The sequence below is a fragment of the Cygnus olor genome, chromosome 6, assembly GCF_009769625.2.
Source record: "Cygnus olor isolate bCygOlo1 chromosome 6, bCygOlo1.pri.v2, whole genome shotgun sequence".
NCBI classification, from domain to species: Eukaryota; Metazoa; Chordata; class Aves; order Anseriformes; family Anatidae; genus Cygnus; species Cygnus olor.
Genome location: NC_049174.1, coordinates 13,602,930 through 13,617,366, shown reverse-complemented (window position 1 = coordinate 13,617,366; position 14,437 = coordinate 13,602,930). Strand labels below are relative to the sequence as shown.

Sequence of the window (14,437 nt, the reverse complement as noted above, 5' to 3'; positions counted from 1 at the left end):
ATGGCTAAAATCAGCTCAAGCTGTATGAAGTTATAGTATTGCTACTTATGTAGTAGGCAACACAGACTGTTTCATTGTCTTTCAGATCTTAATGATGATTGAAATGTTTGGAGGAGGCTTACCGTTCGGAACTGGGAAAAGTAAGGGGTTAAAAAGAAAAAAAAAATGAAAAGGGCAAAGGAGATGTTTAGCATAAAAATGGAAAATGAACAAACCTTAACACCCCCTATGTATTCCTTTTTAAGACCGAAATTCCTGATGCAGAGCTACAGTTTTCCTATAGCTAGTTAAGAAGCTTTAAACAAACTTTTTAACAAACCGATCTCTGCAAAGATGGTCAAAGTTTTCCAATAGAGCCCTGAGTAATAACTGCTGCATATGACAGAGGGATCAGTAACTGCAGCCTTCTGAGACAACCACCCTGAAAATGCCTCTGCTTTATTCTTTTCTTCCTTGTGAGCAATACACACGGTCTTGGGTCTTCAGCCTGCTGACCTAATTTGGGATGAACGTAGAGCAGGGAGATTGGGTAGCTCAGGTGGGAATGTGTGAGAGGAAGTAGAGCCCCAGGTGAAACCAGAGTCGTGCTGAATGCCATCTCCACTGCCAGGGGCAAGGAGCTGCTACTGGTATTCCTTTGCGGAGCGCTAGCTCCGTCTCGAGCTGTGGGTGGGTGCACAAAGAGTTGATTCTGGCTTTGTAAAGCTTCATGAATTTTAAACGAGGTCACTGTAGTTGTTCATGCCACAGTGGCTGTCCAGCCCCAGATGCCTCGCTCCATGTGGAAGAGGTAAGGGAGACTATTCTCTTAGCTGCTCTCTTAGTCTAGAATAAATTCTCCAGGAGGAAGCCAGTGGAAGGCAGGTGAGGAGAAACAAGATGCAGCATGTCCTGGGAAAAAAAAAAGATGCAACCTCATGCACTTTTATGTGCATGTTTCAAGGTACTCTCAATCTTTAGGGTATGAAGTAAATCTTTTTCTGCTTGTAAAGAATTGTTCATCTACAACCCCAGCATCTTTCTGTAGGCAAGTCCTAGGCTTATTTCAAGATACCTGCCTGCAGGTGTATTCTACTCACACCATACAATTTATGTGCAAATACTTGAATTACCAAACACATTTGTTCTCTGGTTTGATCTAAATGTGCATGTTCACTTTTTTTTCTTTTTCCCTGTGAAATTTTCCTTGGGAGAATTAGCAGGTTTGAGATGCTTGCTGTTAGCTTATCATTTCCTTGTATTAGAAGACTCCTCTGAAGTACCTTGCAGTTAGTGTATTTGACATAGATTGCACTGACACCTGCACAACTTTTGTCTTGTTTTCTCTTTTTCTTTATAGTTACTTTTTCTTTCTGTCTGTTTGGGATCTGAATGTGAAATTAAGAATCTACAGTTTTCTGTCTTGAAACAGGCGTGGATTCCATTTGTCCTGGAGATGAGGGGAGCCCTCAGCCTGCTCTCCTTCTCTTCCTTCATATTAGTCCCCTGATGATGCCTGAGGATTCAGAAGGCAACGCACAGTGCCTGCACTGCTCTCCTATCTGCATTCCCCCAGCTGCTGGGGACTGGCAGGGTTGTAATTGAAGACGCAGAGGTGTCACACTTTTTTTTTCTGAAGTGATGTATTTCTATGACAGAAATCTTGTTTACCAATGGAAAGTATTGGAGAGAGAGAGAGATTTTAATAATATTAAAAAAAAAAAAAAAGCTAACTAGATGGAAAAAAGCCTTTCTGCCCCACAGAAAAGCTTGACTGGAAAGGCATTACAATATATGGGTGTAATATCTTGTCCGTTTGTCTCGTATCTTGTCTCCACGTGTGGCCACTGCGATGTGCTTCAGAGGAGGCAGCAGCACAGTTGCCCAGCGGGCAGTCAGGAGAGCAGCCTGCTGATGCCAAAGTTTCTACCAGCTTGCTTTCAGAGAAGGGAAGACTTCTCTTTGAGGCTGTAGCTGACTTGAACCTGTCAGAGCCTTTACAGCCGTCTGTTAACCTGGTGCTCCTTCTTTGGATTAATATAAGTGTCCCAGTTATTCAAGGGCTTGGCCATGATACTTTGCAACAGTAAGTTTGATGAATTGTTTGTTGTTGTTTTTTAGTAAAGATGGCATTTCCTTTCCTCAATTTAGGCATGCTGTTCTTTTAATTGCACTGATGGGATGATGGCTGTTTCTGTGTTTATCTCTCCCCCGTTATTTTTGCATATTCATGTTTTGCTTGCTAGTTATTTGAGGCCGCTCTACGCTAAGATGATTTCTTCTTAATGATGGCTCTTTTTTTAAGTTGATGTAGTTAATTTAAACCCTGAAAAAATACAGATGCATGTTTCCAATCATTCTTAGTGTTGTGCATTACCATACATCTGTGAAACGCGCCTTTAATCTGCCGTTGTGCTCTCTCTGTGCTGACTGGAGAGTTGATCTCAAGCTCTCCAGGCCGCCTCTGGCAGGGACTCAGCCAAACATCGCATCTTCTGTCAGCTCCTGCGCCTCGCCGTGCACTGCACGGTCAACATCCCTTTGCCTTGGGTGGAACTGGCAGTTTTTAATCCTTTTTGTTAGGGTTCTTGTTTACTTGCCTAAATATCTGACAATTATTAAATATGCTGTTAAAATCTACATACCTGTCCTGGGGCCAGCTGTGTGCCCCCTGCTTGGGGGAAGGAGGGCAAGTTGGAATATTCTGCTAATTAGTATCTGTAATGCCAATTCTTAGCTCGGTTTGTTGTGAAGACAGCAAGGAGCCATTGCTTTGACTCGTTCTGAAGCGCAAATAATTGTGTCCATAATTGTTCCGTTTTCACAACTTCCCTCTTCGTCGGGGTAGTATTTTATTTCAGGCACCATTTTGCTTTGGCTGAGGGATGCTACGTTTTTACTGCTGTGTGGACAGATGGGGAAAGGAAAGGAGAAGAAATGGCTGAGTCTTTAATTAGCAATAGAGAGCCAGAGCTTGCTTTTCCAGTGCATTGGGGGGTTTATACAGGATGGGGAGACTGAGCAGCTCGATGAAACCAAATTAGCAAAATGGTATCCGCCGCCAGGGAGTTTCTATGGCAACTGGCTCTCGAGTCGTATATACAAACAGAACTGGCAGGGGGGACCTTCTTCTATTTGGTCTGTAGGAAACCATCAGAAAAGGGGTATTTTCAGGCTGTAAAAAGGCCTTGTGATATAAATATTTCTTACTTTCTGGTGACTGGTATAAGTTTTGGGATCACTACTGAGCATTGGCATAATTCTAAATCTGTTCCTGTTACTGCACATTGACTGGCTCCTGCTACTCATGGTAGGCGTGAAAGTAATCACTGTGAAGCTTGCATGGCATCCCGAGTGCACAGTCAGTTACCTGGCACATCATTTAGCTCATAAACATCTTGCCTCTGAACATAATTAATAGCCTATCTACTGCCATGCAGGTAGACTGTATTCTACATGGCTTTTATGCTGAGCAAACTAAATTACACGTTCAGTTTTTTTTTCTTTCTTCATTCTTCTTCATAAATAGCAGAAATTGGGAGGTTCCTCCCTCACCACTGTACCTGATGAATTAAGGGAAATTACCAACCTGATCAAATTAGCAGTGTGAGAACAGCCAAAGCAGCTCTGACTCCCAGCCTGAGTGCATCTATCTGTGCAAATTCTCTCTACGTGTCACTTTTACTGGTAGAAAAAATGAATGAATGATCAATTTAGACTGCTGCCCTCCTTTTGAAATGTAGGGCAATTACTGTTACTTTTCACTTGTCCGAAGTCAGGCACTGCTAACGTAGGGGTCATTTCCAATCAGAGGTGGTTATTTCTTGTGGCCATCAGTTCCACGAGGATTCCATTCTGTTTTGCCTCAGATAAAGTGGAATTAGCAAGAGGTCTGTGATAAATAATTTTTTCACTTAGGAGTGTCTTGGATGTTCAGTGAGTGGTAAGGTACATAATGGTATTTGTCTAGCATAATTCCTGTGCTTTGCTAGGAATTATGCCTCTATTTGCATTGCACTTGTCTTATGTAATGGGTCCATAGTAAAGAGATTGTACATGAAAATGCTGTGTAGAAGTAGATAAGACCTACTACACCTGAGTGCACAACCTGTCCCGTTGTAGAAGCTTTTAAATCTCCTCAGTAAAAATGACGTATTATACATAAATTACAAGGCTAACAGAAATGTACTCTAACCTGTGGAACATGCAAAATGTTAATTTTTGTTTGTTTCTCTATAATCAGGCATTTGCAGAAAGCTTCATGTGATTTATTCTTTTCTTTTTAATGAATTGTTAAAAATGTTTGAAAAGGCATTATATCTTCCTTTCTGCCATTAATCTGTAAAAGAGGAAGGGGATTTTAAATGGCCTCTTAGTATATTGCTTTATAAAACTGCTGATTCTAGCAGCACCGGAATAGGAATACATACTAATGTAGGAAACACTGAATGCAGTCAGAGCCTCCTGCATTTGTGGAGGAAAAGACTAATAGCTCCATTTTAACAAGGCTGTTAACACTTTGGGCCGTCAGCAGGCATTGAGTGAGTGAAACTGGGAGAGCTCCTGTGTGCTAAAAGCATTGAAGTTCACCATTTTGTACCCCAGTTGGAGCCTTCCTGATAGAATAGTGCTCTCCAGCCAACTCCAGTTGCCATCTTGAAAACAAACCAAGTAGTGAGCTGGCATTTTGACTGAGTACACTAATGCTTCACTTTTGAAATGGCACCAGAGCATGACAAATGCACTTAACTCCCAGTTGGATACTTAGCTTTGCAGTGGTGTTAGGAGAAGTTTCTGGATTTGTGTTAAAGATGAAAGCAATGCCTGTTTATATCACGTTTTATACTTGAGCAAAACACACAAGCGAAGGAAAAACAGCAAACTTGGTACTAAAATGCTAGCTTTGACTCAAGGAGTTATGCTGCAGGAATCAGAAGTATGCTTACTTAATTAGATTAGCTCCTCTGGTTACTGAATTCTAGGAGGAAGGCCAGCCAGGAAAGGTGAGACAGTATCCCAGCTAGCATGCAGACAAGGAGAAGTCTCTGAAGATTGTACCTGTTCTAAACAGCTCCTTGATACAAAAGCCTTTCTTGTTAGCAGTGATAAGATTATGTATAGGATTAGGAGCTTCTTTGAGCTCCTGCCTTTCTTTTGTTGATTTTGGCATGTTGCAGCATCATGTGTTCTCTGCTTATCGTTTTGAGATGCATTGTTAGTAGCTGGGGTGCATAATTGATCTTCATCTCTAATTACTCTTCTCTCCACAGGTTCCTGGAAAAGGTCCAGACGGGAGCTCATACAATATCCACTTTGAAGGGATGGAAAGGCAGTATGCATCTTTACCCAGGTACGGTGCCGAGCCTCGTATACTCACATCCTCCTTCCAATGAGTAGGGAAATCAGCCTGGCTCCAGCAGGAGACGTTATTTTGCAATTTTGTCATGTCATCTTTTGCTGCTGATTTAATGCTATCTTTATAACTGTCGTAATAATTTTGGACTTTTGGTTTTATAGAAAAAAGTCTCTCTCACTGAACACATTAGCAAGAGCCATGATCCACAGGTAGAGAACATGGACATTGGGGAAGCTGTCTCTGTGAGAGTTACAACTGGTCATATCAAGGCCTAGCTGACCAAGTTTATAGTGACATAATCCTAGCACGCAATAACAGAGTACTGCTGTGGAAAGTCTCCAGTACAGCAGCTACAGCTCCTTAAGTCCTGTGTTGCTGCAAAGACCATCTAAGTAGCAGTCCCATTCCAGTAGAGCATCTCTGTGTTTTAACTGAACGCTGTGGAAATAAGAGCAAATTCTCTAAAGGCTTTTTTATTTATTTATTTTTAGGCCTTATCAAGTCAATAAAGAGTAATTCTAGTCTGAAAACCAGTGGGGCATAACAAAAAGGAAGCATTTCACAGATTTCAGTCCTATTTCTATGGGAGTTCTAATAGCATGGTGTAAGTTTTAGCAACCTAGAAAGAAGAATGAGAGAACGCTAGAAGAGAGAGTGGAAAGAAAGGAAAAATAGAAAATATTCCCCCCTGTGGAATGAGAGGGCCAGGAAAGACCTTAAAGAGGTTGCTCAGTCCACTTCTTGGACCTCCAAGCAAGGTAATTTGTAAAAACAAAGCAAAACGAGCTATTTATAAGCAAGAAGAGATTCTTAGTTGTAATGTAGTGCTGGCATTTAGGAAATCAGTGAATAGTTTCTTTTTGCTTCTTTTTTCCACTGACCTATGTACATTCGTAGGTATTACTGCAAAGATTGATAAATATGTAATGCTGTGTTCGATTCCACATGAAAATATAAAGAATATCTTACTTTGGAAACCAATACAAATTGTTGGATGTTTTTAATGCTTCTAAACCAAAGAATGTGTCTGTAGTCTAGTTACTGTCTTCAAATGATATTCGTTACCCTTTGTTTTGGAACTTTCTTCTGTGCAGTAACTTGCTTTTCTAACTGAACCCAGCTTTCCAGCAGGGTTTCCTGTATGTATTTCCTGACTGGCTGTGGATATTCTTACCATACTGGTTAAATAGACATCATCTTTCAGAGTCCTTCAACACCCGTGTTTCCTGTCATGTTTTAGCAGTGATTTTTGAAGGTTCTACGTAGTTTAATTATACACAATTTTTTAATCTATTTTAGAATTCAATTTTGTTGAATATTTCCTTGTGAATTACAAGAATAAATTAGCAAGTGGTGCCCAGTGTAACTCTCTACAGCAATTTTCACATTCCTGTATCACATCTCCTTTTATTCATCTTCCATTCAAGCTAATCAGCCTTATTTTTCCAATCTTTTTAAAATGGAAATTTCCCAGTGAAGTAACCTCCATCACCCTGAGTTATTTTTGTATCACTAGTATGCCTTTTGAGCGAGGATGACCAGAACTGAGCACAATACTGCAGATGCAGACACGCCTTTGCATTATGCAGCAGCAAAGTATTCCATATATTCCTTTTGTCCTGTTCCTTTTTAAACCTGTTGGACCCTCAGCGTATTCCCTGGGTGTATTGCTTGCTGGGGCACCCTGCATTTTTCAAAGTATGTCTGTGTTAATCACAGTGAATCTCACAGTGTTCTTCCCAAAACTTCCATTTAACTTGCTGGAAACATGACTCTCCCAGCTCTTCTGACAGGTTTGAGCATTTAGCTGGCTAGGACTCACCATTTAGGAAGTGATCCAAACATGCAATAAGCTTTTGGAGATCGGTGTGAAAAGAATGTCATTTTTCTCAGAGCCTAAGAAGATAATGCTGCAGTGAGATGGTGTGTACTTCAGGTGGATTGTGCGCAACGCCTGACCTGAAGGCTCACCCCGTCACACGTAGGCCATGTCGCTGCCCTGTCCCTAGAGCATTTCCACCCAGGCAGGAGCAGAGCTTTGGGATAGCACAGCCCTGGATGTGCCTGCAGTCGAGCAATCAGCCGCTGTGTTTTATACTCACATTTTGTAAGTTTTGCAGTTTCACGTTACTGCAGTAATTAAGCCCTGGCAGTCACAAATGACTAGATCACTACAGTGAAGTCTACATCCAGAAGAAGGGGATGCAGTCTCATTGCCAGCCACTAATGGAAATGAGTGATGTCTTTTGTTCTCATGGCTGACTGCCCAGGCGTATAGAGGAATCCAGGTAAAAGCCACCTATTTGCCAACCAATTCTCTGTGGAGGATCTTGAACACTATGGTAACAGGCAGAGGAGAGAGAGAGAGCGATAGGTGGTTCTACAGAGGTAGTATTTCCTCAAAGACCACCTTTCTTCTCCCCAGCTTTCTCATAGTCATGGTTTTCTGTCCTTCTTCTCTTGTCCTGTCCTCACCTTGGTCAAACCACTGAGCTGTATTTGGTATGGAGGTAGCATATAAGTGTCTTACGAATTTAGCCACTTAAGTCCAGTTTAATAAGAGAGAGCTAAGGAGGATCAGCTGAGAGTTGTAGCTGCTGGGAAGCAGTTTCTCTTTGCAATATAGCGTTGAGTCTAGGAGGCTCTGACCTTTGCCTGCCACTCTGGCATGGCACAATGCAAGGGAGTAGAGGAAAGTGCTAAGGCTGCAGCTGGTTTTCCTCGAGGAGGAGGAGGAGGGAACCTGTGCCACGTCAAGAGCAAGTGGGACCTGCACAGGGAAACACTTCTGCTTACCTGAAGCCAGCAGGAGCCATGCCAGCATGTGTGTGGACATGGACAAATCAAGGAAGAGAGCTTTGATTTTCCTCCCTGCTGGGCAAGAAGGAGAAAGGCTCACCTGCCAAATAGCTTTATGAACGTGTGGTACCCAAAGGCACCACCCTGTTCAGTGCAAAGGCACACATCCTGCACGAAGGGGAAGACTGTCAGCAGCATCTGTGCTTGTCTGCTGCTGGGTTTGTAAAATCTCAGCATTTAAACAGCGTTGCTGCTTTGCCCTTTTGTTTTGTATTTTTCTGGCTTTCTCTGAAGCTGCTAATTTAAGCCTAGATATCATGGGTCAAATTCAGGTGCTGTGAGTCTGTATTAACTGCATTTGTGGAATTCAGCTGTGTCGAGTGTGTTTGCCTTTTCTGGATGCTTGCAGCAAATCCAGTGTCCCAGTCTCACTGAGCTCAGTGACACCCTTTTTGCCTTTGAGTGTAAGGTCTGTTCCTCTGTAAGGTTACGTTTTTAATTAAAAGCTGAAAACAGGAGGCGGCAGCCTTTGGGGGAAGGCTTTGTATGTGATGGGTTTAATGAGTGGCCAGATGAGTTACCTAGTTAAGTTTCTAGCTAAAATAATGCCAGTCTGTAGACTTTGTTTGGAAATGTCTACAGAGGCAAACATTTGAATTGGATGATAAGTGACTGTGGCAGGAGAGTGGCAGGTCTTCATCTCAGGCTGCATTGTGCTGTTCTGTCTGCAGAAAAGAAGCAAAACGGGAAAGACAGAAAGGAAGGCTTTGCAAGAGAGAGACAGTTCTGTGCACTCGGAGCTTATGTGTTGCCCTGCAGCTAAGGCTAAGTAGTGCTGAATAGTTTTATTAAGCAATGTTAAATCTTCCCGCTGAGGGGGAGAATGGCTTGAATCTTATACCTCTTAGCCTCCTTTTTTGGCAAGAGGAGTGTGGGAGCTAGAAAAACATAAGTATTTTTGAACCCTTTTTAACAACTGTTTTCTTGGTGTAATCCAGAATATTTTCCTGATGGAACAGATAGAAAGCAGAAGCTGCTCTGTTTGTTGATAGCTGTATTTTTCATAGCTTGCTTTTACGTATTATATATAGCTTTCATATTATATATAGCTATATTCATAGCTTGCTTTTGTGGAAGTCTGTCTTAATCTAAATCACAGACTTGCCAATAGCAACCTTGCTCAGAGGAATCTCATGCCCTCAGACATAGTCTTTGCTGCATTAACGGAAAAGCTGGCTGTGACCAGAAGCAGAGACACTGAGATGGGATACTGATGGCATGATGAGTGCAGATCAGAAAGCTCAGCCATCTTCCTGGTAAGAAGTGCTAATTGCAAAAGAAAGCTAACACTCCAGACTTTCTCTGGAATCCTCAAGTTACTGAAAAATATGTGTTTTGTCAAGAAAACGGGTGCAACTGCACTAAGAACATCACAAAATAATTACCAGGATGGAAAAATGAGTTCAGGCTGCATAGGTGAGTTCAGCTGCATTTCTGTGGCTGGCAGGAGACCACTGAGCAAACTAGCAATTGGCTCATGGGAATATCTGTCTTAAATGTAGCATGCACCTTAAAACTGGGGAACTTGCAAGTCTGTTAAGGAAATGGCATTGCAATACAGTGGCAGCACGTAGTCTTGTCATACTGGAAGTTTCTCTTCACATTTACCATGCAGATTGCACTTTTTAAGGCAGTAGCTAAAATAAGCCACCCACCATTGTTAAGTTTGAAGCCAGAAAGGACACCTTGGATCACCTTGTCTGAGCCTTCTCAGATCCTCTACATTTCTACATCAGGCTAAATTTCAATTTTGATCTACAACGTTACTTTAATAAATGTACTTACAAAAACATTGAACCTAGAATTAAAATGTCACAGAGTGGAGAATTCATTACACTCTTCAGAGGATATTTTTACTATTTTTTATTTTTACTGTTTAAAAATATTCTGCCTTTTTTTAAGTCTGAAATTGTCCAATTTCATTTTCTGAGAAAATTATAAGTTTCAGCTAGATTTTAAGAGCCAAGTGGTCTGTAAAATCTCTCCCCTTCAGTAGTCCTATGCAGTGATCATTTATTTTATCTTTTAACCTTCCTTTCAATAAATTAAATAGATTGAGCACTTAAGTCTTTCACTATAGACCATGAAAACAACATTGACTCAGGGGGCAGGAATCCCCATGCAGTCAAATTATGAGATAACCTCTAGAGTTGAGTTGAAAACATTTCCAACTGTTTGGATCAAAAGAATTGTTTCTGTAACACCTGCGTCATGAAGAGATAAGGATCCTCAAAGAGAAGGAATGGATTACATAGTGAGTTCCATTAGCTCTTTCTTGCAGTTGGGTGTTCTTGCCTTTACTAACCAAGTTAATTTCAAAATGCACAATTTCTGCAATTTAATTGAATCCCCAAAAACGTCATCATAAAGTGACTTGACACAAATCACCAGGAAAAGTTAATTATCTGTTAAATAAGTCATCATTTGCCATTGTCTAGCAGAATCTGAAAATAATATACTGACAATACTTAAATATGTATACAGTGTATTTGCCTGGTTAACAAAATGAAATCATAATTTTAGTGCAGACTATAATTAGCTTCAAATCAACTTGTCAGAGCATTCTCAACCTATGGGAATCAACAAACCAAGGAACACAGATGAAAAAGCAAGGCTTCAAATCAATAATGTAAATCAAAATTCCTTGTTTCTTGGTTTAAATTGCAATTAATTTTCTGCTTTCAATCATTTTCATTTAACTTAGTCAGCCCATTTTGCCAAAACTCTTTCCCTCTTCTCATTTTGAGTACTTGATTTACTTTCATCCTTGACATCCAGAAGTATGTTGCACAATATTCACCCAGCAGCGCAGTTGTGGTTGCAGCCACCAGCTGACCTATGTGGTGGTGTGGTTGTTTTTTTTTGTTGACCCATCTGCACTGACAAGGGCCATGCAGTGGCACAGAGGTCCTCAGTAACAGTAACAACATTGCTCTGTCCTGCCATGTTATCTTCCAGGCGCCTTCCTTGTGCTCAGCAACCTCTTAATACCTGTCTACCTCTCAGTTTCCATTGTTCCACTCCTCAGTTGACTTCATTACATGGCTCTACTCAATTCTCTTTTAATAGTTTTTAGCCCAAAATCATGCATTGTGGCGGGCAGAGAGTGGCAATGCTGAGGCAGGCTGCAGGAATTGCAGGCAATGCCAGTGCTGCCTTGCAGCACTGTTAAAACTGTAGGATCAGTCTCCTGGTTCAAAAGAGCATCTGCAGATGTATCATCATAAACGCGGTTTATTTTTGTTTGTTTGTTTTCTTAAACTGCAATGGCAGCTAAATAACTTATCATCCCAGTCCAGCATCACCAATGTCATGTTCTGTCAGTGAGAGCACATAACTGGATGCACATTAAGCAGATACAGTGCAAACCTTTTAACTTTTTCTGTATAATATAACACAGTATTTTTTAGTAATGCTCTAATTTGCCCTCCAAAGTGGTGGAAAACAAGTGAATATTTTGTAGTTTTGGGTTACAGCTGAAAAAAGTATGTATCTTCCCATTTCTCATGTTGATTAAAGTCAGGAGAAAGGTTTGAGAACCAGTTGTGAGTGGTATTTTTACTTCAGTTTTCAATGTGAATTAGTATTTTTTTTAAATATTCACCTGACAGAGCTTCAAAACTAAGACAACTTGATAATTTGATGTCTTAGCAAAAATTAAATAGGATTAGAACCAAGTAGGGAGCAAAAATGAACGACCCACCTAATTTCATCATCCTAGTCCTATAAAATATAAATAATGTTCAAACAGTATATTCTACAGTACACTTGATTATTAACTTTCTCTTCTGTTTTAGTCATCTAAAGTAATATCAGTAGCTCAGGAATATTTTTTAAATATGATTTTTATCTTGACAGCTGTACTTTCATTGAAAATGCAGCAAAATCTTATCTGTCTGCATCTTCCAATGGAGTGATCTCATTATAAATGAAATACGTGTATGGTTTTAGTTGGTTTTTAAGTCCTGGCAGATGAATTTAGAATCAGTTTTAATGGAAATACTGGTCCTACTCAAGGACCTCCAAGATACGCTGCAATAAACCAGCGAAGATGAAATACAAGCAAAGAAAAAAAGAGATCATTCTTACATGCTAGAGTACAAACTTGGGAACCAAGCTGATGTGCTTATTAAAAGATTATCTTAAATCCAATATCAAACAGTTTAAGATTTACTTAACTTTACTTAACTCTGCAAGGTAATAAAACTGATTGCTGTGGAAACTGCCCAGAGTCTCTGAGATGTCAGGAAAGTCATTGTATTTCAAGAAGGACAGAGACCAGATCCAAAGTGGGACACCTGAATTGTGGTAAACGCACGCTGCAGGGACCTGCAAGTGCTCTGTTGCATCTTGCTCTTGCATCAGTTTCAGTTGCTCTGCTGCATTGTGCCATGGTCCTAATAACACCTCTGCGTCATATGTGATGTCTGAAGGATGTTTTTGTGCACGGTGTCAAAATATATCTGTCCAAAAACATTTAGAGTTTATAATAATCTGTGCATACCTTCTACAGGGAAAGTCTCAGACATTAAAAGCCAGTGCAGATAGGGAGGGGTCTACATTATACTGTAGACATGGTTCAAAAAATGCTCGTGTCTGAGGCAACCTAAATTTCTCTAAGACTAGGAGGAAAGGAAACTGTAAATGAGATCACAAATACAGAAATCCGTAGGTGGAATTAAAAAAGGAGGGGATTTGGTTGTTAAACATGCCTCTAGTCTTCTAATAGAAGGAAATATCAGCTGAAATGAACTGGATGCTTCTATCCAAATTGAGTCTTTATGCTGAAAAAGTATACTTGAGAAAGCCAGAAAGGTCAAGGTTCATGACATCAAATCATGGATTGTGGCTGGCGGGCCACCTCTGTAATTTCCATGGGGATAACTAAAGAAAACTGAGCAAAGAAAATGTCTGCAACAACTGGGACATAGCTTGAAAAGAACACTAAAAGCCAGATGTCCCAGAAGAATACTTTGGAAGTGTAGGAGGAGGCAGAAGGGGATGGGTTTTGTCAATTTTTCTAATAAGTCAGTCAACTCCTCATAGCAAAGAGCCAGTTAATGCAATATGGAATAGTTTAGAAGTCAATTAATATTTTGAAATTAAACAGCCAGCTTGCCTTTTTTTTTTTTTAAGGAGATATTAGCTGGAGTAAATAAAAATACTTTAAATTGTCACATTTACAAAAAACATGGATCTGTTTGGATTTTATTGTACAACCAGGCGTAAGACCTCCCACTAAAAGTAGGAGCACCAAATTCAGCTTAAAGATATGGTAGTGAAAGAAAATATTGCCTGTGAACAAAAGGGCTTGAATTAATATTATCAAGTTTAATGAAGTCGTGGAGACATAACTCAGGAACAGAAAAGAAAGCTGTATTAGCTATGCTTCCAATGAGTAAAAGAACAAACAGCTGTTCAGAACAAAATTTTAATGAAAGAAATAAGTGTCAGTAGAAAATGGTTAGGTTGAGATGAAGGATCTGTGGAAAAAAGATAACTGGATGCAAATTAAAAACAAGGAGATCAAATTAAAAAACAAAAGCATATGTCCCACAGAATGTATCAGCAGAGTGATGTGCTGAGTGAAACCTGGGGAATAAGATGTGTGCTACAAAATGCAAATACATCCTCTGCATTGTCAGGATGAATATTGAAATGGCTCAGGAGACCAACGGACTGGGAAACTCAGCCAGCTGCTTTATAGGTATGGATATGTGGAATAAAAATGTTGCTGCTTGGGTTGGGTTGTAAGTCAGAACTGATCAAAAAGTTTGGACTCTAGGCTGCAAAAGTTTTGTTTTTGTGAGGAAGTTCATTGTAAATTAAGGTAAGGCAATTCCACTGCAGTTTTTGGCAATGCCTTTCTCTTGATAAATAGGTCTGGAGGAGTGGCTGAAAGACAATTTACAGCAAATGTGCTTTCAAAACAGCTAACAGAGGAGAAACATAGGAAGCCAACACCATCAGGTGTAAAAATACACAGAGTTTTTGAGGATGTTGGATCAGGATTTTTTTGAGCAAGCTTCCTGCAGTGCTCCCACAGTGTTGTGCATAGATGTCCTGTACGTTTTGTCACAGCTCAGCGAGGTTCCTGCTAACAAGTGGCAGCTTTGTGATGGCTCCCATCATTCAGAGGCAGGCTGCAGCTAGTTCTCCATAATCCTGCCTGTGTCTCCTAACAGCAAAAAGCGGGAAAGGTTAAAAAGAACAAGGAAGTTGCACTGTCATGGCAAGATCTGA

At 40.4% G+C, this 14,437-nt stretch overlaps 1 protein-coding gene across 2 annotated transcripts in view; it reads left to right on the top strand.

Annotated features, from left to right (window-relative positions):
- PARD3B (par-3 family cell polarity regulator beta) overlaps positions 1–14,437 on the top strand; it is a 401,278-nt gene that overhangs the window by 365,880 nt on the left and 20,961 nt on the right. For both annotated transcript variants that reach the window (XM_040560832.1, XM_040560833.1), the window contains one exon: positions 5,250–5,329. In XM_040560832.1, the coding sequence (XP_040416766.1) occupies positions 5,250–5,329 (80 nt within the window). The remainder of the gene's footprint in view (positions 1–5,249; positions 5,330–14,437) is intronic.